Here is a 25,283-nt window from a genome sequence, read left to right on the forward strand (position 1 = left end):
CCCATGTACAGATAGCCCTGAAATATTTCAGTGCCTTAGATCTGACATGCTGTGCTAGTCAGATCAGTCTCCACAACTGTGTCACAGGGATACTTCCAATCTTGAAATGCTCTTCAGAAATGCTAATCAAAACAAGTGAATTATTATTGAGATGCAGTTTCAAGGGAGATGGTAATAAACCCAGAATCTCATTTATAATTGGAGCCTGTAGATCAAAAAACTTATACATTTACTTGAAAATACACAATGAGAGATGTTCTCTTTTTTTCCACTTGAAGTAACAAGGATATGTTTTTTGGTATTAGGAATGGAAATATTAGTTTCCTCAAATCATATGTACGGTATTTAAATCAAAATATGTTATTATTGTGCAATCTATGGCAGTCAATAGATTATTAGAATATTAACTATGAAGAAACCACTGAGAAAAACAAACATGCAAATCAAAGCTCAGACATGTCTTGATTATCACAGATATTTCTAGATGTTGAAAACTGTAACTTCACCTTTTATAATATTTAGCAGGAAACATAATAAGCAACAGTGTTTCCTGAATGCTATGACCTCCTTCATAGTTTAAGAAATAGTATTTGTATTAATTTTCTAAAATATGTTTTACTTCATTTAAATAATGATCATGTTAAAAAAGAAAAGGTCTACTTCTACTTGCTGTAATGGCAGACTGAGTTATATGGATAGTGTGAAAAAGGAATATCAGAATTAGTGAATGGAAAGAGAGGTAACACTTTTGAAGCTTGCATGTTTACCAGCTGCTTTTTACTCAAAATTAATGCAATATGTTTATTTTATACATTAAACAACTATGACAGAAATTATCACCACCAGCAGGCAGCCTGAAGGCCCTTCCCTAGAGTGAGAATACAAATGTGGGAGATAAGAAAAATGGGAAGACATAAAGTTTAGTGGGGATGGCTATTGATCCAGGAAAATATCACTTTCCTTGAAAACAGAGGATAGCTCAGGAGACCTAGAAACTGAGAAATCATTCATCAATTTACAAGGGGACCTGCCAGTTTAAAAGGCCTGGGTTTGAACTCACCATTCTGTAACAGTGAAATTCTATTTACCTCGCTGGAGTAATTTGATTTATACATGTCTGAAAGGAAAACTGACTATTGTAACAGAAAGAATGAGAAAATATATTGGAGAACATGAATTCTACAGAAAGAAAGCAATAAAACTAATGAAAATGTAACTATGAATAAGTCAGGCACTGAATTCCACCAGTTCCAACAGATCCAATTTTATTCAGAAACTTGCAGAAGTTGGGGTTCAGGATTGCAAGTCCCCTCCATAAAGATACCAGAGCTAGGATTTGGTGCTCATGAGTTGTTTGGCTTTTCCTACCCACTTGAAAGAAAAGAAGAATTTGCAGGGCTGAATAAGTAAAAGCAGATAGGGGTGAGGGTGAGCCTCAGCCACACTGGTGGTGCCAGTGAGGAAAGGAACAACTGCAATGACAAGGGCTTTTCCAGAGCCCTGCTGGCTTTTTGCCACAGAGGGTAACAGCTGCTCTTAACTAACACTCCATTTACAGCAAGTCTCTTTTAAGACAATATATTCAGTGGTTTTAGCAGTTCATAGTGCTGAAGGACCAGCACCTTTATGGCAAAACACTGGCATTTGTCAGTTTTTACTTTGCACAGAAAAAGAGAGAAGTGCAACAAAGTGACATAAGTGGTGATTTTATCAAACCAGTCACAGAAAGGAGGATCAACATATCATTCAGGGTGACATGTACAGATCAGAACTTGAAGGTATAAGGGTAAGTAATTTAGGCATTCAGTATAAAAAAATGCTGATATTCTAGGGAGAAAAGAAAAAAAATACAGTTGAGAAATAGTAATGTATTACAATAACAAAGATGGAAAAATACTTGAGTGTCCTGCTTGCATATTTTTAGAAGCTGCAATAGTCTGCTAATGAACACACTTTCAAAACAACAGCTAAAATATTATACTAGAAGAAACTAAACCCATCCAATATCAAGTGACTAGATGTTTCCACCTGGAACAGTGGAAGCAGTCCTTGACCATCTTAAGAATCAGAGATTCTTTTATAGAACTGAGAATGATAAAGGGCAGCAGAAGGATTTGCTGAGTTTTCACTGCTCACAAAGATTAAAGAAAAAAGTTCTTCAGTCTCTGGAGGAAAGAACAGTATATCTCATTTCTTTGAAAGGAACAGAGAGATGACAGCTTCAATGCTATCTGAACTGTGTAAAATACCAGAGCAAGGGAGCATGAACCTGAGCTAAGAACTGGACATTAGAGGAATGGAGGGGGAATTCCTTAACACCAAAAGCTAGATAACATGTGCAAAAAGATAGCAAAAGCAGCAGCCAGAAGAAATCAAATCATTTCATGAGAAAATTAAAATAGCACCTGAAAAAGGAAGTCCAACATAGTCTCATATCAAAAGGAAGATCAGAATTTATGCCTGTTGGCTTCCTTACACTGGAGCATTTCTGTCATCCTCATCAATTAACATAATTAATAATAAATTGCTATTGTTAACATTCACCCCTTTTCTGAAATTGCTGCTCCTTGCATTAACTTAATTTATAGGAAAGTTTCATATTGGTATTTTTACATGAGATACAAAATCAAGTGCTGGCCCCTTGGGATGGCTAAAGGAATAAGCAGGCTTGTAATTGTGGAATCCTGATCAGATTTTAATTCTTAGCATACCATCACCATGCATTTTATATTCCTAATCCACTCATACACTTGGAAATTAATGATTATATTTTTTCCTAATACACCTCAATTGTTGTGCCCTAGTTGACTGTTGCTGAGGTTCATCGGTGGTGTCTGTATAACTGCACTGGATAAACAGACACTGATATTGTTCTAATTGACTTACAACTCTTAAAGCTCTCACTCTTCAGAACTGAGAAATGCTATTAATACAAAAGGTTCTCCACAGCAGTGGCAAACATTTTGTGAAGGAGACTAACTACAAACAGCCATGTCAAAAAATATATCCTAAGGCTTATTATTAATGTATCAGCTAGCATAAATCACTGTAGCTTCACTGACCTCAATGCAGCCATGGTGAATTCATATTGAGAATACAGCTACATAAGCTACATCTCCTTTTATCACTGTACAATGGAAAAATACATTGAGAAGGATAGGATATGGTATTAACATAATATTTGAGGAACATTGCAGCTCATAGAATTAGTTGAAAAGAATTCCATTAAAAAGCTTCTACTAGTCTCACCTTCCATTTATTACAACTGCTTTGAACTTTAGGTTTTTAATTAAATAATTTTTCTGACTCCATTGACACACTTAATGCTTTTATCTCTAGTTCAGAAACTGTTCAGTCCTAGATTATTTACTTTGACAAATAACATTTTAGAATGCATGGTTATTGTTTGCTTTACTTGTTTGTTTTGGAGGGTTTATTTGGTGGGGTGTTTGTTTGTTTTGCTGTGGATTTTTTTAATGCCCAAACTAATGCCCAGTTTTACAGTGCAAGCTCAGATGGTTTTAACAGGACCAAACTCTAAATTCACATTGGAGTGAAAAATGCCTGTAAAACAATGTGAATTTTAAAATAATACAGATTGGATTCACAGTACAGTAAAATTATAACATAGTCCAAAATATGACACAGGACCAGAATTCCAGTAAAAATACATGTGAGGACCTTTTGTCTGCTGGCTGTTATCACGTCCGGAGATGATTTTTTGTACAAGATTTTTTAGAATAAACTTCAATAGGGGTTTGATATATGGAACAATAGCAGGATATGGCCTCTAAATGGTAGGAACAATTGCTGTTCTCAGACATGTGCAAGTTAACTTTCATTAGCTTTGTTAGATTTTGTGCACACTTTCTGGCCTAGATTCAGGGCTGCATCTAATTTCTCCTGGGGACAGCTGAGGCACTGAGTGTAAGTGAAGAACAGAAACTATTCTGTCTAAGCAGAATATACTGAGGAAAACTCACATGAGCCTCAAGAGTGTGACAGACCAGTTTGGGAATAATGTGAGAAAGTAATACAAGCAAACCCACTTTCTTTCCAGCTACACCCTTGATGCCTTGTAGGCTGCAGAGCAAAGGAAGAGTTGCCTAGACTGGCTCTACAATGGGTGGAAACTCTTCAGACCAAAGGAATTTTTAGCATGTAAATCTTCCAGTTTTATGGCAGGCCCACCCAAAAAAAAGCTCATTAGGATGGGAAAATAGATAAGATTTAATTTTGGAAGATGTATGTACAGACTTTTCTCTAGAATAGTAACTAACAACTCCATAGACATACTAGCTGTTTATATAGCTCAATTTTCGAAGGGATTTTTTTTTACAGAATTATTTGTAGTATAATATTTCCTTCAGTTCTCAGAAAGTGGAATATTCTATATTTTGAAAAGAGGACTTTCTATTTCCCTTTCCTTCATTGTTTGGCTCTGACTTTTCTACAGTCCCAAGCATAAATGAATTTCCTTCCCATTCAAGGGCCTTTATCTTTCCTCGACTGGTTTTCTTTACCTATTATTTAAAATTCAAGTATTTCTGTGATTTCTGACAGTTTCCCCATAAATATGTGAAATGCTGCTTTAGGCTGCATCTTCTAATTTTTAACAGGCACTGCTTCAGCTGCCCAAAGCCATTAATTCTCAATTTTGTGTAGCCACTCCAAGAGATCAACACAGATTTTTGCGTTGCCCTCTGATAAACCAGACTCGAGAATTGATTTGGCTGAAAAATAATTGATGGAAAAGAGTGTTTTTATACTTGATCTTCTGGCTCACATCTGCACAAACAGCTGCATGAACACATCAGAATGGGTGGGGCAGGAAAGAGAACAATTAGCTGAGGTAGAACTGCTTAAACCAACAATTACTACTCCTGCAGAAGTGCACATGGAGCCAAACAGCCTAAATGTGCTATTTTAAGTACCCTTTTAAATCCCTCACCTGTTCCAGAGCCTATTAAAAGAATTGATACTAATAAGGCAAGGATTATATCACTCCTGCTTACTGATGGAGCCAAATTTTGGCTCATTGTTTCCTTGTTCTGGTTGATTTGTCTTCTAATTAGATTGTAGGAAACATAATGGGGAAACATAAATGATCTTTTGGCCCACTTAACAACAATCTGACTTCTACTACAGTCAGTGCAAATTTTACCTCAGATTCAAAAGCAATTAGATTGTGTCTGTCAGGATATAATTTCCCCCAGATACTTATAATTCTGATTATTTTGTTTAAGAAGGGCAATCCTTCAGAGTAGCGTCACATCACTGAGAAATATATTTCTGCAAATAATTCTGTGTTTACTATAATAACTTACAGCTCTTTTCAAGTATAATAACCTGCACTTTTTAATTAAAACATTAATTTTAATCTGCTACTTGTAACAAGTGACTTTACTGAAATCACTGCGGCTTTAGAACAAGGTGAGCAATAGTGCTAAACAGCTGCAGTCATAAAGGAGAGCTACATCACTCCTAAATTGCATTGACCTAATTGCACAAGCATTCTGATTCTGTTGGTACTGCTGAAGAGTTTGTTTTTCATGCAGAGTTCATTTGGGACACTTGACTCCATGAGGCACAGCACTGTCATCAACCAACAGGAAAGAATCTGCTAAAGTTAGCAGAGCATAGAAGTACATTCAGGGTTTCTTGTAGTAAGAAATGTTAAAGTCTGATACTTTACTGCAGCAAAGGACGAATGAAACACATGCTGCTATTAACCGAAGCCATATTATCCAAAGAATAAATGCTCCTTCAAATAGAAATGGAAAATTTCCATTGAGCTATGAAGAACATTTTGTGAGGCTGCAGTTCTCTCTACTTCAAGATATCTGATAACAGAATTCTGTCTTCCTGATTCCACTAGTTTCCACAGCTGTGTTTGTATATTTGTTGTTGTCTTTACCTAGACAGTTGGTATGCATTATATGCACTAAGGTAAAGTAAGAGCACAACTATAGGCAAATACAGCAGAGAACATCACCTTTTCCCAGAAGTGGAAAAAGGAAGGTTTTTCTAATGATTAAGTAATACACTTAGTTTACCCTTTCATTCAGGGACCATTTGCAATATAATATGTTATCAAAAAGTTATCACTATTTATTATCAGTAGTCTTGATTTTGCATAAGGATATCAGTCCTAGCTCTGAGCCTTACAATGAATCTTCCAAATATCTGTTGCAGTGGAGTGAACAATTAATCTTTCTGTCTGAATTGTAAGCTTTTGCAATTACAATATTTGAATATTTTTATAAATATTGGTGTTAAATAATATAGGATGTTAAAAAAAAAGAGAAAAAGACAGAATTCAATACCTGGAGAAACTATTTTCCCAAAAGCAACAGAAGGTGTCACTGCTAACTGATTTTAAACAAATGAATCCCTCAGTAGAAAACACTGTCTTTGTTTTGAAAGAAACTTCAACATTGTTTGGGAAGGTAATTGGGTTCCCTTCTCAAGTATTCGCCAGCTCCAAACATAAACATTACATTTAAAAATGGAAAAGACTGCTTCACACCATCTAATTCTCCTTTCTGTTTGCTATTATTCCCTGCAGCTGTTTTACTTCAGGCTATGAATCACAGTCAAAGCAAGAGGAGTTTACCCAGTATTTGGACAGAAACCTCCAAAGGGCCTTTTAACCCATTAGTATAGGAGATCTAGTAATTTCAGAAACATAATTTAAGATGCTGCGAAAATTAATATGAGGATGCTGGAGAAACCATTTCCATCAAGAAATGTAAAACTGAGTCTCCAAGTAGTTTGAAACTGAAATCTTTCTGTATATTTCATTTCAGCTTCTGTAACGGCTGTCTGTGTAAACTTGTGATATTATTTTAACTCTGTGTGGCAGTCCTCACCCCCTTGTCTTCCTTGATACTGTAGTGTTGCTAGTCTATGTTAAACAGCTGTTACAGCCCATGCCAGAGATGGCTGCATAACACTGACGGGTGAGGTGTTATTTTCTAAATATACTTAGAGATTTTGAAGTACTTTGTGGCTGCTTGCAAGTCTCTCCATTCACAGACATCTACATGTGAGGCTAATGTAAAACAGTAATATAAAACACATTTCCTCTCCTTAATAAGCTTAATTTTTGGTTTCTGGAGAACAGCAGAACTCACATCCTTTTTCCTCTGGACTTCCCTTCCCTAGAGGTCCCTGCCGGGCTGCCCGCGCCCAGCGCCGTGGTCTCACCGGGTCATGGCTGCTGGCTCTGCAGCTGCGGGCCTATGCTCCGAGCTGCTATTTACTGGCTGGGAATTGCCAAAGCTGTAATTAAAAAAAGATATATTTTTTATTTATATACATATAAAGCCCGTGGCTTTTAGCCATCACGATTGCATGCTTAATAGCGGCATCCAAGCACTCTCTCCAGGCTCCCAGCCTGGCGGCTCCAACACAGCCCTCTCCTTCTCTTCCCCAGAGAAAGGCATTTCAGGTCACTTGAATTATTTAGCGGGGTGTTTTTAACCATCTCAAGGGCTTTGCTCCTGCCGTGCGGCGCCTGCAGAGCTCGGGTTTGTGGGTTTATTTTATTTTTTTATTTCTTTTTTTTTAGCACGCGAGGTGGAGTTGCTCCACTTCCCTGGCAGAAGGAGGAGATAAAGCGCGGGGGGAAGGCGAGAGGGGCGGCTTGGCGTGTGGAGGGGAGGGGAAAGGCCGCCACACCTGCGGGCCGCGCTGCCCCCTCAGGCCCGGCCCTGGCCGCCGGGGCCGCTCACCGGCTCGCTCTAACGCAGCTCTCTCTGTCTCTTCTTCCTCCCCCGCTCCCCCGCCGATCCTCCTCTCCCTCCCGCTCCTCATTCATCCTCCCCTCTCCCGCCCCCTCCCCGTGCAGGCGAAGCGGGCGCGGCAGGAGGCGGAGCGGGCCGCCGCACGTCCCCCGGCCGGCCGGCCGGCCCCCCCGCCATGGGTCGGAAGCGCTGCGTGGGGGGAGACGGCTCCAAGATGGCGGCGGGTTGCTGCGGGGTGAAGAAGCAGAAACTCTCCAGCTCCCCTCCCTCGGGCTCGGGCGGCCCGGGTGGCGGCGGCGGCGGCTCCCACTGCGGCGGGGCGGCGGCGGCGGGGGGCGAGCCGGGGGCGCTGCCCCCGCCGGGGGGCCCCCGCCTGAACGGCATCGGGGGGCTGGCGGGGGGCGCCGCCGGCTGCGCCCTGTCCCCGCCGCTGCCGCCCAGCTGCGGCGGGGGCCCCGCCGGCCTCTCCCCGCCGGCCTCCTCGCTGCTCGCCTCCCCCGGCTCCGGCGGGCCCGGCTGCAGGAAGATGGTGGTGTCGGCCGAGATGTGCTGCTTCTGCTTCGATGTGCTTTACTGTCACCTGTACGGATACCAGCCCCCGCGGAGCCCCCGCTTCACCAACGACCCATAGTGAGTATCGGCGCGACCGCCCGCGTGGGCGCCTCGTGCGCGCCCGTCCCGCCCGGCTCCCCCCCGGCCGGGCTCCCTCCCTCACTCCCTCCCCGCCGGCTCCCGCCTCCCGCCCGGCACCTTCCCCGCTGCCGCCGCCCGGCCGCTGTCCTCGCCTGGCCCCACGCCTGTCCCCGGGCCCGGCCCGCGGGCGCCCCCGCTCCCCGGGAGCCGCGCTGCCCTCCCGCGCCGGGCTCGCCCCGGGGAGCGCCGCGCTGCCCGCCGGCTCCATGACTCCTCCCCGGCCCCTCTCGGCCCGTCGCTCCCGGGGCTCGCTGGTGACATCTCCCCCGTGATCCCTCACACCTCTAGCAGCGCCCTGCTCCGAGCGGCCGCCTTTGTGGCAGGCTCCGCGGGCAGTGCCCTCTCCCCGCTCGTGGTCTGTGTTCAGCAGCCCTCGAGTAGCTCCCTCCTCGCTCAGTTTCACCAGTTGTCCTTACTGGGACCCCTCCACTAGGCAGCCTCTCGCTGTCCGTGTGTTCGGCGTGAGGGCGGGCCTCTCCTTCACCAGTGCTGGATGGTGAGTACCCAGTGTAAGAGCCCTGTGTGCGAGTCCTGGATTTGTGAACACTGGTGTACCTGTACATTCCCCGTGCCAGGCACTTGTAACGCTACTTTGGTCTCATACCGTTCAGAGTCCTTGCTTTGTAATGACTCGTGAAGATCACCCAGTGTTAGACATCCCGAGTCCCTGAGTAATCCACCACATCAAATTCCCAGAGTTTTGAACAGATCACATAAACACCTGTTACTCCCATCCTCCCTCTGCCTCCCAAGCTTCCTTGCAAGAGTGTCCAACAAGGGCCTGTTTTATTCCCATCCCTGGCCACTCTTGTTCAGTGTTTGTCTTGAACCCTGTGCCACACTGCCTTCAGAAGTGACCTGCCAGGACCGTCTTGCCCAGCATGTCAGCACCTGCAGCCTGCCTGTGCTGGGGAGCCGGGCATGCTGCTGCAGATAAGCTCAGACACTTCAGGGAGTAACTTCTCTCTGACAGGAAGTTCCTTCCTCTCAGCCGGGATGAGTTACCGAGTTGCTGCATGATCCAAGTCCGTTTGATTGCAGAGTTAACGCAAGGGGTTGTTGAAATTGAGTTTCCGCTGTTTTACTTTGCTTTTAAATGGAACTGAGCTCATGTGGTGAATTTCCAAGCTCCAGCTGAGACTCGACTGTGTTGGTCCACCAGAGTGCATGTCACTTTTTTCCTATTATGTATAGCATGACTATCAAGTTTGTGAGAACCTGTGCTTTCTCAGTCTTTAATGAGTACAGATTTTCTGTGTATGTCCTGGACCCTCGTGCACCTTCACCAGTGCAAACAGTTATTGTGCAGTCTGTGTTTCATTAATGAGATGTAGTGTATGCTTCTTGGTGTTTAAAAATGTATTGATAATCTTATTTGTAGTCCTTGCTGTTCTAACACCCAGGATCTATACATCTCTTGCATACTTTCAGCTGCTGTCATGACAACCCAGCTCTGTGGATTCCTACTTAACCTGCCACCCCAGCAAGTCTTCCCTATATGCTCTTCATAACTCCTATGTGATTTCATCAGAGTACCAATAATGAAAGGAGGGCAGGGAGACTCCACTGTGAGTTTCTTTACCCAGGTCTTTTGCAAATCCATGTCTGTCCTTTTGTAGATACCAACTGTTCAGCAACTGCTGCTCTCAGTAGCCATTTTACTGTGCATTGTCCTGTGTCTGTTCTCCATCCCAGACCACTATAGGTTGCAACATCAGCTTTGTGCTGTTTCACTTTTTCATTGCTGTAAGAGAGTTGAATTTTGTCTGTCTCTGTAACAATATTACATTGGTGTTACGCTTTTCTATCTGTGTTGTAGAATGATTTCTTGAACAGATTAGTTCTGCTGTCTGTTTTATTACTGGAGGAAACTGATGCAGGGGTGAAGACTTCAGCACTAAAATGTTTTCCAGTAAGCACTTTGATTCCTCTTAGTAAGCGGTAAATCAATTTAATTTTTTCCCCCTGCTTCTTACTTTAACAACAACACAATTGCAAACTAAGTAAAATTATTTGAATTTTTCTGAAATTCATGTGTTCTTCAGATTTAGTTGCTAGACCTGGTGAAAAGTTGTTGCATCAACTTCTGAAATTTTTGACTTCAGAAAGTGGCACTGTCATTAAAATTAGTACTGTAATTTCTGATTATTCCCATGCTTGTGCCAGCATGCATGGCTGTATAGATCAGGAAATGATCTAACAATAATTTTATATTTTTCCCCAATTGGTTGCAGAGTTTGGTTCTCTCTGGATCATTGCATGGCTTCACAAACATTTGTGCCTGCACAATTGTGAGGTAGGAATAAGCAGACAGATGGCAGAACTGCTGCTTTCAGCAGCCTTGTGAGCTGATTATGTTTGTGCAGTTGGGGATGCAAGTTTGAAAAAGTTGTTCAGTATTACATGTAAAATTATAGGTCGGTGAATAAATTGCTCTTGCTAAGTGTTCAGAGGCAGCATGATTTCTAGCATTCACAAGATTTGCAGGCAGTCTTAGTGATAACTGGGTAACTCACAAAGATTAGATGTTGGCTTTGAAGCTGGGTTCCATCCTGTACAGCAAAAAAATCCTGAATGAGAGCTGGTGTTTTTCAGTGAATGGGTATTGCAGCTTTCTGCCTCAAGTTCATTTGGAGGTTTTGTCTATGGACTGATATATGTGGTCAAAGAGCAGTGGCCTAAAATAAGGGTTTGTAGGTAAATGATAGAGTTATTTTTTAAAGTGATGTTAATTACAGGGAGGATGAAAGACCTGTGAGCAGGTGTCCTCACACAAACATGATTCATATTCCTTGCAGGTCTTTGAACAATGAAACTGGGCATGATCAAAGAAAAGCAGGTGGCTGAATCACTTGGACAAGGGGTTCTGGCATGATGTCTTTGGAACAAAACCTGCTTGTGACACCTCTGGATTTTTTCTCATGCCAAGATGAGGACAGCATCAGGGCAGCAAATTCAAGGCAGTAGGAATGAGCTGAAAAGCTTGTTTTGAAAGGGTGTGGGTTTTGAACTCCAGGGCAGCCCATACATGGATGAAACAGTTGGCATTTTCCTATCTCTGGAGTTCCTGAAGCACAGAGAATAGGGTGTGGAGGGTATTGCTGGGGAGGTGTTGGGTTGGAGGGGGTGGTGACTCATGGAGTTAAAAGAAGATAGCTGGAAGACATTGAATATCTCCAGCAGTGTTTTGTTGAGAATAGGCTGAGCAAGTTCTTTCAGCCATAACTTCCTCTCCTCTTGTTGCCTCCATGGATCTGTTAGCATTTTATTCTGTCTCTCTTAATTGAAGAACTTTCTCATACCTTTATTTCACTTCACTTTTGGTTGCACTCTAAGCCACCCTTGCCCTCTTCACAGGATGTGTCCTGCAGGGCCTGTACCTGGCTTCCACCAGTGTGATGGCTCTCACACTACAGGTTCAGAAGGCATGTAGAGATTACCCTGGCAGTGTGAACACTGATACAAAATTTGAAAATTGCTGACCCAGACAAAATTGTCTCTAGGACAAAGTGTTGTTTAGATGTTGATTTTGAGACTCAGTTTCATGAGTAAAACTACAGGACACGGAACTTGTCCATAGAAATGAATTGTAAGGGAATGCAGGAAGAATTGTAAAAGCATTTTAACCTACTCATTTATGGAGAATGAAAACTGAGTAGCCTTTTTTACCTTTCTGACAAGTAACTTCTATCCCTTTTGCTTTTCTGGTTTGGTCTTGTGCAATACACAAGATGGGCCATTATGATTAGTGGAAACAATATTGTGTCCTGCCTTCTGTTGTGAAAGTGGAAAGGAGGTGTCTACCAGTGTGAAGGGGCTCAAGGTTTACACTACTGCTCACTGCTGTTTTCCTTCTAGTAGGAAAATGTTTGAGTGGAAGTGCAAGAAGGTTGTGACAAGAGAGGGAGGGTAAGTGTGTGAAGAGGAGTTCAGTTGAAGCTGTGCTGTGGGGAGTGAGGAGGACTTTTTTCTTAGAATCTCACATCTCTGCTGCCTGTAATGATTTCCCTTGGCACACAGAAATAATCTTTCTGAGTTTTTGTCCTGCACAGTGTCTGCTTCAAGCTCTTCATCTTGCCTACTTAATTTTAATATCAACATCTTTGTGGAGAAGACATTGTCTGGCAGTCCATCAGGTTAACTTTTTTGTCAGTTGTTTGCTTTTTGTAGTCTCTTCTTGAAGGTTTTGGCTAGTGAGCAGGATTATTTTAGTGGTGCCCACCTGTATTGACACAATGTGTAAGGGGAATCATCTGTTCTGCCCCTGACATCTGGTACTTGGTAACCAAGAACACGGGTTTGCACCTGGAATGAGAGTTGGGGCCTGTGCCCTGCTTCCCACCTGTCTGAAGAGCTCCTTGGAAGTTGTGTTCAAATGCCTAGATGAAGACTGGCTCACATCTTCCTCATCTCAGAGGTCTGTGCTGGAGGCAGTGGGTGGTTCCTGTAGCTGAGCTCTGTACCTGTGGTGGTTCTGAGGCTTTGGGGAAGCTGACAGCCCTGTGTGCATGAGGAGGTATTGCTGGCTACCACACTCTTTGCTAGGAATAATCTCTATGGTTTGACCATCTTCTGTGATTGATGACCTCTGGATTAAAATATTGTCCAGGTGATAGCCAATTTGGAGCTGAAGACTTAGCTCAGAAATTTATCTGTTCCTTTCTTCGTTGATGACTTGTGGTGTTTTGCAGCAGCTGTCTGGCTACAGGACAGAGGTGCAGCCATGTTGATGTCCCTTATTTTAGTATTTCATTGTGTTTTCAAGTCTAAGATTTGTTAAATTACATAATCTGAAAGGGTATGGGGTAGCACTACTACACTGCCTTAATATTTTGTTAGTGAAGTTTGGAAACATTTCAATTCAATACTGTTTAGAAATACAGAGTTAGCTAGTCTTGTGCCCATTAGTTTCCTCACTCAAAGACTTTTAAGTTGTGATTCTGCTCAAAATGAATACAACTTAAACTTGTGGTAAAGAGCCAGTTCCAGGGTTACTGGAATTCAGGACTTCTCCTTAGTTGCTGTGTCTTGGTAAAGTGTTGGTAATGGTGGAGAATTGCTGGTAATTTAGATTGAAATAGCTCAGCATCTTCAAGTACAGCCCCAAAGCTGATTTTCTTGCAGTGTTTGCTGTCCAGTGCTTTCTAGTAAGGCATTGAAGAGAGATGAGACTTGTCTGTAGGTGTGTACATATGCACACATACATGTGAATAAAAATGTTATGGCTTGCAGTTGATAGGATTTCATGCTTTTCTCAGTTTCTTGTTTCTTGGCTGCAGCCTGACCTCCAGCTTTAGTCTCTACAACTTACTGTAATGTTGGAACCTTGCACTTAACTCCTTGCTTGCTTTGGTATATGCTTCTTTACAAGCTTTTCTTTGAAACTTTATCTGGAAACTTAGAATTTCGTGTTGTCTTAAAAAACCCAGCAGTGTTCTTTCTCTGCAATCCCTACACAGAGCTGAGCTGTACCTATTGTCATTACTGCTCTTGATGCCAGGAGTATGAAATTTTGTTGTTTCTCTGCAGGACTTGGTTGTATGACAGTGGAAACTTACACTGTTTTGTGGCAGACTCAGTAATAATTTATATTTATTGTTACATTCCAATATTACACAACAGCTATAATGATTGTTTGGTCATGGCCAAAGATCAACAAGGAAACACACAGGGAAGTGTTCTTTCAAGTCTGTGTGTCTGTCTGACTTCATTCTGGTTTTCATATGCATGTCATGTGGATTTGTCTAAGGTTCAGTATTTTCTTCTGAATTAATAGGGTGTATTGGTCTTTACTGTTGAAGGTTAAATGTTGGAAAATGAAGTAGAAGTTCTTTCAGAGTGGCATTATGTGGTAGATGCTTTGAAAATATAGTACAGTAGAGAATGTGTATTTTGGCTGGCATTGGCAGTGCTCAGCAGGGAATTCCCAGCATATTTGAAAGCAGATCTGGTGAATGCAACTTGGTGCAGCAAAGGGGCAGAAGGGATAGGGTTGCATGGCTTCAAAAAGAAGTTGCCTTTGCCAGTAGGTTCATCCTCTGATATGACTGGAGAACTGGGAAAATAATGCTATGATAAACTCCAAATTAGGTTATCTGTAATTTGAGGACGTTTTCCTTCATAAGGTCACTTTAGTGAGCTGTTCTTACATGCAGATGAGGTAGTTTCTATTAATACAGGAAATCAAATCATTGGCAGTCTTAAGGACAGACCCTGGTTTTGTTTCTTTAGCTAAAAGCAGTCACCACAAAGTCATTCTAAGTGCTCTGATTCTCTGCAGTACTAGTTCTGTGGAAGTTAATTGTTCTCATACTCCTTGTAGGGTGAAGAGGAGTCAGGAACAGCCTCTCCTTGTGCCATCAGTCTGGTCATTCATTTTTATTGCCTCCTTTGCTTTAGTTACGTTTCTGTTGTTTGTCATATTTTCTTTATTCAATTCGGTGCTTTATGTTCCTGCTAAAGATTTTCATGGAAATTCAAATTTTAACGTTGTTTTTGACATTTAAACTCTCTGACTGTCGGAAAAATGTATTTTTGTGTCTAGATTGTTTACTTCGCACATCTAACTTAAGTATTTTTTTGCGAGAAATTGTTGAAACATTAATGATTTAGGAATGTGGGTATTTTATTTGGAAGTGCTGAAAGAATATGCAGTTCTGCTTTCTCTTCAGTTGTGAGTTAAATATAATAGTAATGTTATCTAGCACTGAATAGTAAACCAAGAGAAATTGAATGTTGGCCCTTTTTGGTTGCAGACAGTTAAGAGATACCAGGAAATAAAAGTTAGGAACCCTCAGCTAGCTCATTTTGCTTAGTTTACAGGTCTAGACTGTGACCAGCTAATGAATGAAATGTAGTCTTTAGTTTTTTGTTCTCTCAAAACTCATGCCATAATTAATGGAGCAAGCTCAGTATGTTAAGCTATCTGTTTTTGCATTAAGTAACTGTTTACAGTTAAGTGCAGGTTTTCCATAGCATCAAATTATTGTCTTCAGAAATAGAAGTACTAGTTGTCTGATATATTTCATATACTGGTAGTTTGTGGCAAGAGTCTCCATGGAAGGCAGGAAGTATGCAGATTATTTGAAAATAATGGTAGACTCACCAGAGTTTGGCCAATACAGAAACTGTTGCTAGGCTGGAGGCCAAAACAAGTCCAGTCAGGCCCTGACCCTCGTTAGCAAAGCATTATGAAAATGCTTGACTTTTTTTATGATGTTTATGCTCCTAAGGAGTGGGTTATTAAGATTGATACTCAGCTTAGCATTGCAAAGTTTGCATTTAAGTAACAAGATGGGGCGGTTCTGCTGTGGTTAATTGACAAATTCTCAGAAACATGTCCTGGATAACAAAGCATGCTGGGAGTGCAGTGGCTCTCAAATGGAATATGGCTGTTGAGCCGGTCCTAGTGCTGCATTTCTCACTGTGTGATAGTACTGTGGTATATGCTGACTGACCAAAAGCTGGGCAGTTTATCAGTCCAGCCCTATAAACAAGTCAGCATCTTTCCTGGACTACTTGTATGACCTTCTAAAAAGCCCTTCATTTTCATGACTGGGGTGTTGGCTGAAGCAGTCAATGTAAAGAGCTTCATTTCTGAAGGCACACCTTCCTGTTCCATTGGTCAGAAACATATTTGCTGAGATCTTTTTTTTTTTCCTTTGTGTGGTCCCCTAACAGACTGCACCTCTCTGTCCATGCCTTACCAGGATATACCTGAAGTTTTTGTAGTGTGACTGGGCTTTGATAACTTCCTGGAAGGCAGTGCTTGTTGTGAGTACGTGGATATTGCTTTGCCACACTAAGTACTTGCAGCCAGGGTTATTAAAGTGCTAATTTCATGAGAATGACATCTTATGGAATGCAGAACAGCTCCATGGAGTTGTAGCAAGGTCACCGGGACAGCAGCCATATCAAGATCTGTATGTCTTCCCAGAGCACTCTTGTGTTACAAAGATGGAGTTCTCACAATCCTTAATGGTATATAAAATCTCACTTTATGCTTTTCTTTCCATTAGCTTGAAATCTGTGGCACCTTTGGCAAAGTTGAACCTTGGGCTGCAGTGGTTGTAATATATGTGCCATAGACATATTCCTGTAATTTATCTTTTGTCCCTCTGCCACCAGAGATGTCTCCCCTCCAGGCTTTGTTGGCAACCATGGGTTCTGGCATCTGGGAGGCTGCTTTATTTACTGAGTGGTACTGGGGGCCATGTTTGAGACAGAAGAGAGAGGAAGAGAAGGATCCTTGTCATAAGTTTTTATCTTTAGCATCAGTAATGCTTCTGCTTTATCTTTTCTGAAAGTTAAAACACTTTCCCTGTTTTCCATATGGCACTCTGTACAGAGATAAGACTTCTATGGGTGAAGCTCAAGAATTCATGAGTTCTAGCTGTATTATTAAGGTATAAAAAAGTGTTTGATTCTCACTGGTGGACACCAGTGTGGGCCTGTGTAAATCTGTTTGCTTCCAGCCTCTTTTTCTAGGTGACTGTAAGAATATAAGAATTGGGTGCCACACTATTTTCCTTACTCAGTAAGTGAGCACAAGGGTAACTTCAGCTTACAAGGAATGGCAAGATTACAAGGCTGTTCTTTTCTGTATAACTAAACTTGCTGAAAGATTGACTTTTGGGAAAGATGATGTGCTAGGCAGAGGTCCCTTGTAAGGACCTTTAGGAGGAAGAAAAAACCTATTTTTCCAGTCTTCAGTACTTTATTTGACTGCCACATTAAGTAGGCAAAGAAAGTGCTGCACCAATCTTCTCTTAAGTAGTGTTTCTGCAGAGAGAATGCTGGGGGCTGAGCACATGGTTGAAAAACCCACAGACAAGGTGCAGTGAGGAAAGAAGCCTCTTCAAAGAGTGCTGCAGTGCCTGAAGGGAGGTGACTAACTGCACTTGAAACATCTACTAAGCATTGGGGGAGCAAAAATTTGTGCAGTGCAAGCCACTGCACAAATTAAAAACTGCCAGCCAAGCAGTAGAAGGCAAGTGCTTTTGGTACAGTGTTACAAGCAGTGATCCAAACTCTGAAGAACCAAATGGTAATGTAGTATTAAAACTGATCCCTAATTAAGATGCTGATAGAATGCAAAGTTGTAGTAATAAGGCTCACTCTTCATTAAGAAATAGGAGTAGGGTTCTGGCTCTGATTCAGCTCAACTAAAATTGAAAAATAAACAGGTAGAGAAGAGGCAGGCGGCAGAAATCTCGCATGGAATATTTCCCACCATAGTACCTGAATTCCTCTAAAATACAGAAATTAAATTTGAGACAGTATATGATTGGGGCTATTCATTGGGAAGGAACACTGGATAAACCCAAGCATTAAAAATGAAGTGTTATAAAGAAGGCTAAGTGGAACACAAATTACCTTTTTCTTAATTCACAGGAAAAAGGTTGAAGTGAAACAAGTATTCCTGTGTACGTTTAACCACTGTGGTCTCTTTTCACCTCAAGGTTGAATTATTGCAGATTGCTGTGCTTGGACAGCTTGAGCTTTTAAGGTAGAAGATTTGAGCCACTGCAAAAAGTAGCTTCCAGCAGTACCTCTCTTTGGGAGAATATGAAATCCGTGCTTCAGGTTGTTTGGTGCCAGCTGCTTCTTTTTTTTCCCTTTTTTTCCTTTTGCATGATTCCAAGGTGTTAAGTTCCTTCACATATGTAATGTAAATGTCTTGGAATAACCTACTCAAAGACTGCCTACTACCCTTTGCCATCCTGCTAATTTAAGTATGCTTTCTTTTTTAAATGTGTTGAGATGCTCAGCAGCAAGAGGTTGTTCTGAGCTGAAATAGTTAAGCTAGACAGGGTAGATGAAGATAGAGGAACATGACAAGCACACTACTGCTACAATGTGAGATATTAATTACTCTTTCTCTGACCAGTGGTCATATAAATGTATGGATGACAGATATACATCCAATAGTTAGACAACAGAAACATTATACACTTTCTTGGTTGTCATTTTATGTATAATGTTTAATAGAAATTGCTCTGGAGGGGAAAACTAGGCCAGTTCAGAGTGGTCTCTGACATCTTGGCACTATATTTTAGAGGGTTGGAGATGCCAGAAATTTCTTGGAACAGGCCATTGCAGAGAGATCAGTAATGTTCAGATGGTTCCACTGGAAAGACCTCTTCTTGTTTTCAAGTGATTTGATAAGTCAAAAAAAGAGAGAAACGTACATAAAAACACTGACTGGCTGTTGGACCTCTGAGTGTTTCTGGGGCTTTGCAGGTTCTGTCCAACTTCTCTGTATCCAATTTATTAGAGCAGGCAAGTGGGACTTAAGGATGAATCACTGCAGTGGTGTTTGGAAGGGTTGTGTTTTGTTCCTGGCCTTGTGATTATGGTGGACAAACCTGAATGAGGTCTTCAATCATTCTACCTTGTGTTCTTAATGTAAAAAATAAGGCACCTCAACCTACTTTTCTTTGTCAAGTTAGTATAGAGAGAAATTGGCTGTTATTGCAGTTGTTCTTACCCTTGACTGGATTATCCTGCCAAGAAGCACTCCAGACTCAGCTCAGGATATTTTTGCCTAAATTGGCAACTTGGAGGCATGCACTTTTTTTTTTTCCTTTTTTTCCTTCTTTTCCTTTTTTTAAACTGTAATCTACTATATCTAAAATGAATCACAGTTGTATTCATGTTAGCTTGACTCCTTTAAAGGCTATTCTTGCTTCTCAAATAAGCCACAGAATTTGCAATGATTTTTTTTTTTTTCAGAATAGTTTTTTTCATTTGGGATTCTCATAGTCACAGTATCCTCCTTCATAGTTTAGGGTACTGTTCCTTAGTGATCCTTTAGTGATCCTTTCCCTGAGAATAGTTCAGACAGTTTTAAGTCTGCTAATGCAAGCTGAAGACAAGACCTTCTGAAAATCATACTGCATCTTGTGTTCTGTTCAAGTTGTGTGAACACCATTGTTTATGGACATTTTGGAGCTATGAAGAAGGAAGGTATGGTTACACATTCCCTGCCCTGCTAGAGCCACTGAGTTATGGTTGTGTAGAGAGACAAGATCTCTTGATTTTACTGAGTGTTGAAAGTGGAGATGAGCAGAAAGGAAAGGTAGGGTGGCAAGGAAGTACAAGCAGTGACTGTATAATGATACTTCCCTAAATATTTTTCTAGTCTTCAGGAACTAGTAGTTTGGGACATTGGGAGCCAGAAGTGATGTCTTTCACCAGTAGCTCTCCCTAACACCCCACCCACCCAACTAGCAATGAGTAGATTATAAATGAAGTTTTATGGAGATGAAGTTGGAAGGAAGATGAGAATGTTTTGCAGGAATGGTTGAATTACTTCAGGGGCTATACTTTTAGAAATTGAATGAAAATCAGTATTTTTTAAAACAATGCCATGTACTTCAGGAGTACATAAAAACTGCTTCTGTAAGTTAGGAGTTTTTTCTGTCCTTAATAGTTTTCTGGTATTACCAGTTGACTGTCAGATTGCTTAGCTTTCATTATTCTATAGATACATATATAAAAGGCAAGTGGCTATTTCAAAGAGTAATTATAAGTAAGAATAGAAAAGTATTAAATACAGTTTTTAAAGGGAGTGGCTGAGAGCTTTCTTGTAAAAGTTTATGGTTCTGCTGCTCTCAGGAGAAAGACATCTTGTGTTTGCAAAGCAGGGCAGCCAGAGTGCTTGAAAGTGTGAAATGAGCTTTCAAAGGAAGATGAGAAGGGCTGGGCTGCTTTAGAGGATCAGAACAATCACTAAAAGGTACAAAATTTGATTGAGAGGAGGTCTGTATGTATATGTGTGTATACATACTGCTCTGTACATACATATGTCTTTGTGAGTGCATATGTATGTGTGTATAGGAAAATAAAGACAAAGGGACACAAATTAACTCTTTAAACCAAATGCCACTACTGCTAGAAGAACAAAAGGTTATTAAAAGACTGTGAATTCATTTTGGATTTAGTGTGGAAGATTTCCACTTTCTAGAGTAATGTGGCATTATTGTAACCAGTAATAGGATTACAGGAGGGAAGCAATCCAAATACTTTAGATAGATCTTGATTACTTTATGATAAGATATATGTGACACATTGCCTTCAGTAGTAAGCTTCCTAGATTTGATAGTTTAGAAGGTCCTTCTGAGTTCATTGGAGTGGACTTGGGCTTTAGGCATCAGTGTGGCATTTTACCTTCTCATGGGTCCCCATGGAGGGGGACGGATAGATGGCATTAATCCTGGTCCTTGGCTGTTTCTGCTTTGGTAATATGTTCTAGATTGAGAAATCTTCTGGTGATGAAATTTTCAAGAAGGAAGACAGTAATTTTGCCATTGAAAGTCTCATGTTATTAAGATAACATGACAAAGCTGGTCTTCTCAGTATTATCTTATTGTCTTTATTACTTGCCTGAAAATTCCTCTTTTGTTTATTTTAATTTACTCTGGCAATCATTGCCAAGTTGTTTATGTCCTTGTGTGCAGCCATGGTAGTTAGTAATGATCCACTGATACTCCTGACGTGAAGTTAAGTGCTGTCACCATTGAGTTCTGTATCTGAATATGGGGATAAGTCGCAGTTTTAAACTGTGCCTTTTCTTGTATAAGAAAGATTGATTTTGGAGAATAGTGATGATAGACGAAGTTTATTTAATCTCTGAGGACTGTTAGGTGATCTGTCTTTAGGCAGCTTCTGACAGAACTTGGTTTTGAGCAGACTGCTTGTTTCACTGAGTTCAGAGATGCCCAAGTTGGTGCTCTCTAACCTGGTTGGGTCTAGCACCATTACTAACTTACTTAGTGGGGGTTGTTCTCTAATAAATTGTTTTGCTTTGACGGAGAAACTTTTACCTTTCTTTCCAGCCTGCATTTGTTTTGGGTAAGATTTATGACTTTCTTGAGGTGGAGATGAATAGAAGCAAACATTGGTCAATAACAGGGCTCTGTGGAGGTAATGAATTTGGAGAATGTTATGTGTATAAATAATTTTTCACTAAATTGGAACTGAACTATAACTCTGCTATTGTTCATGTTGAACAGGGAATGGGGTATTGGTTTTCTGAACACAGTATCTTTTGCTCTTAATAAAAATGGTTGCCAAAATAAAACTCAAGGAAAGGATTCAAATGGCAAACAAAGTATATATTAAGCAGTAATGTTTTTTGGAGTAGTTATTCTGGAGACTTTACTGCTTGACTTCAGCCACCTAATAAAATGGATTTTTATTTGCACACCATTTCATGGCAAGAAAGAAATGGAGCAGTGTAGGAGCAGTTTCTGTGCAAGGGAATAACAGGGAGCTGAAGAGACAGGCTCACCCTGAGGTGTCAGGGAAAGTTGTGGCCTCCATATTTACATTGAAATGTCAGAAGATTTCGAGTTGAAGGACTTGAAACTGTGATATGTGAAGGACTTTTAAAGCAAAGCTGCAATTTGGTGGGTTGTTTGTGGTTTTTTTTTTTTTTTTAAACCAAGATAACAATAAAGTGGTATAGTAGGTGATCATTGCTTCTGGAGCTGGTAACATGGCTGTTTATCAGTGGTTTTATATGATCATCCTGCTGTTCCTCCTCATCTCAGTTTAGGTTTCCCCCATCAGCTGAAGTATGCCCACTGCCACTTGTGTTTTAGGCTTGGATGCAGTTGAGGGAGAGGCAGCCTCTGTGGAGCTAAAGCTGGAAATGATGATCAGAGGGAGTCTGGCTTCACACCATGAGGGGGAACGTGGCACCCCCTCATTGTGACCTGGCACAGAGCTGAGTGCTCCTCGTGAGGTGGATGCTGTGCAGTGGCTGTGTCTGAGCAAAGTCCAGTGTGTAAATCCATGCTTTAGTTTTCAGTAAACCTTGCTGATCACAGTGTAGACCCACCTTTCCCAGGTCACTGAAAGAAAAATTGGTGCCAGATTTGAGGTTGCAGCCTGAGGTCAGGGAGCAAGGTGCCACAATAGTGGAATTATTCTGCCTTGGAAGAGGTGAAAATTGGAGATCTGACACCTTGAAGCATTGCAGTGAGAAGTCCAAAAAGGAACAATTTGGACCTCTGTGTTTTCAAGGGATTTATAGTGTTTTTCATAGACGTTTAAAAGCAATCTACTCTTACCTGTTGGTTCAAAAAAAAAGAAATAGGCAGTAGGGTGGTTGAATGTTTAGGTTTTTTGGAGTAAAGATAAATCTTCAGTGGTTTGACCTTTAGAAACTCCATTGATTAGCCAATATACAGATTTAATAACAACAAAGTAATGCTCATCTTTAGAGCAGTGATTTGGTCTGCAACTGTTTTATTTTAGCTAATTCCTAGAATGATTGAATCATTGTTTTATGGGATCTGCTCATAGGTGGTGAGTTGGTTTGGGGCTTTTTGGTAGTATACGAAATACCTGTTTTTAACAAAACTAGAAAATTTATATTCAATTAAACACTACACGTATTTTTGTGCCATAGTTGTAGGATAAAGTATTTTCAGAGAACTCCAAGTACTAATTTGAAAGTCTCTATATATACTTTGGTGGTGTGCAGTGTAGTTGTATTTTGTGTTAGCTTTAGAAATGTCATTTTCAAGGTTAGTTTGAAGATGTCATTAGCTTTCTGCTTTCAAAAATGCCTAGTGAACAAAACCAAAACATGAGCACACAGATTTTGATGTGTCAAAATTAAAATGCACTCTGGTTGTTTTCCAGAGTTTTCAGTCTGATAGGATGATTTTTAAAATTCAGCTTTGACATTTGAAGGGATATCAGAGAAGGTTTCTCTACATAGTTATGAGAGACTATTTCCATCTCATGCAATGTTTGAGACAGTATTTAATTTTAGAAAGAAGTGTTTAAGCTTTGTTGTGAAAACATTGTAGTGTCTTTGAGATTAATTCTGAGTCTTTCAGAATTTTATTTTTCTTTAGTCATGTTAGTGTTGAATAGCTGACTATCTCATACAGTGTATTTGTGTCCTGCAGGCCACTGCAATGACATTATAGAACTGGAGTGCAGTTTCCCAATCTGACTTCACTCGCATACCAGGACTACTGCAGGCATAATTAATGCTCTGACTAAAGTTTGCTGGTTTGGGGAGGTAATGTGGGTTAAATGCAGCCTTTGAATGAGACTCCATGTCCAGGGCAAACAAAACATCCTCATACATGTGCCCCACACCCTCCCTTGAACTACTTGCATTGATCATGCTGGCTGTGCTGTTTCTGCTTGATAAGTCAGCAGTAGATACTCTGCTGCTTTTTGTTAGGTCATTTTTTTGCTGAGTTTTAAGACTTTTTTGCTGAGTCTTTCAGCATGCTAAATGCCAGAGCTGGCTTAAGGGATAGGATCTTCCCATGTGGTCTGGGAAGATGGGACCCTTGCAACCAGCCAGTATTAATTTTAGGCTGACAAGAACTGTAGCTCAAGTTGTTTTAAGCTGGATTTGTCTTCTGCTCTGAGAATGTAAATGCTCTCCTGGTTGACACTGTGAGCCCACTGCTGTACCTAGCAGTGCTAAAGATTACAGTGAAGGGAATTTTTCTTTTGGTGGATTCATTTCAATGACTTTTCCTAGCTTTTGGCATGTTGAGCAGGTAGGTTGGTGCCTGCAAGTACATCCAGAAGCTGTGGAAGAAAAAGCAATCACAAAACAGATTTCTTTTTGTGATTCTGCTGTTAACAGCATTGCCAGTTGTTTGCCCTACATCTAATTCCCCAGTCATCAGAACAAAGCTTACAGCTAGAATATAAGACTAAACAGGGATTTTTTTCCCCTTGTTGAGTTCATCTGGGTACATCACAGTGCTTTCATGTACATAGTTGCAAACACTGCAATGTACAGGCAAACCTTTGGATCCTGATTTTAAGATAGTGAAGGAGTCTGCAATATGTAGCAGAACCATGTGCAGGCTCTCACAGAACCTCTTGAGACCATTTTGGGTGGCTGAGGATTACATTTACAAGTAGATTTTTTTCCAAATAGTCCTGATGGATTGCTTCCACAAGGCTGTCTGGTGTTTAGCCCAGTAACTCAATGGATCCAACAGATGGGTGCTCTAATTTAGAGAGATATATGAATATCCCAGCACCAGCATGGGGGAGAAGTATTGTGGCCTTGGTAGGATTTTCTCTCAGAGAAGCTGTGTGTACTCTTTCCAGCAGACTGGTTGTCTGTGCTCAGTGATCTGATCTGCTGCTACTTTGCAGGGACGGAAATTGTGTTTGATTTTCTGTAGTGTCAGTCCCTTTAGAGTCTTTAGTCTGCTCTGGAATTACATTGACAACCTGTTGCCCAGCAGTTCCTCAGTGTCAGGTTTGGAACTGTCCTGACACTGAACTATGTCTGACTTGTCTGTTCAGCCAAATGCTTCCCCTGTGCTTAATTCCAGTTTACCTCATCCCTCTGACCTATATACTATGAAGATAGGTGTGAATGTCTCCCCAGTTGCTTCACTGGTAAATGGTGGGAATAGTGTTCCACTGAGCTTCTCTACACTGGTGTTGTCAATCCTCTGTCCTTTTCTCATTTTGGTCTGCAGGAGACCCCCCCTGGTTTTTCTAGTTGGTTTCCTGCTTTTGATGTAGTTAAGTAACTTTGCAAGGTGCTACCCAAACATGTTAAGTTCTATTTCCTGTTTATTTTGACCTACATTATATATTCTAATGTCTTCTGTTCTCATTGAAGCTGACTTCTCAGATTTGCTTCCTAACCTCCCCATTTAATCATGCAGTATGTAGGCTTTTATTGCAGGGACTGATGTATTCCTTTGACTGCTCTTGTTTTGCTTCCAACTGTGAGGAGTTTTTACTTGATCTCCTCACACAGAATTTTGTCTGCTTTTTTTTTTTTTTTTTTGTAATTTTTTCCCCTCTCATCAGGGTTGTGTGGTTTTGGGT

At 41.0% G+C, this 25,283-nt stretch overlaps 1 protein-coding gene across 2 annotated transcripts in view; it reads left to right on the forward strand.

Annotated features, from left to right (window-relative positions):
- The window catches only part of AMMECR1 (AMMECR nuclear protein 1), a 95,969-nt gene that overhangs the window by 16,798 nt on the left and 53,888 nt on the right, over window positions 1-25,283 (forward strand). The window contains exon 2 of one of the 2 annotated variants that reach the window (XM_054289740.1): window positions 7,853-8,378. In XM_054289740.1, the coding sequence (XP_054145715.1) occupies window positions 7,853-8,378 (526 nt within the window). Of the gene's footprint in view, window positions 1-7,852; window positions 8,379-25,283 lie in introns of those variants that run through there. The other variant, XM_054289741.1, reaches the window with a different exon arrangement.

This window comes from Melozone crissalis, unplaced genomic scaffold (assembly GCF_028551555.1).
Source record: "Melozone crissalis strain CALT ecotype California unplaced genomic scaffold, PUWL_Pcris_2 ptg000068l_1, whole genome shotgun sequence".
NCBI classification, from domain to species: domain Eukaryota; kingdom Metazoa; phylum Chordata; class Aves; order Passeriformes; family Passerellidae; genus Melozone; species Melozone crissalis.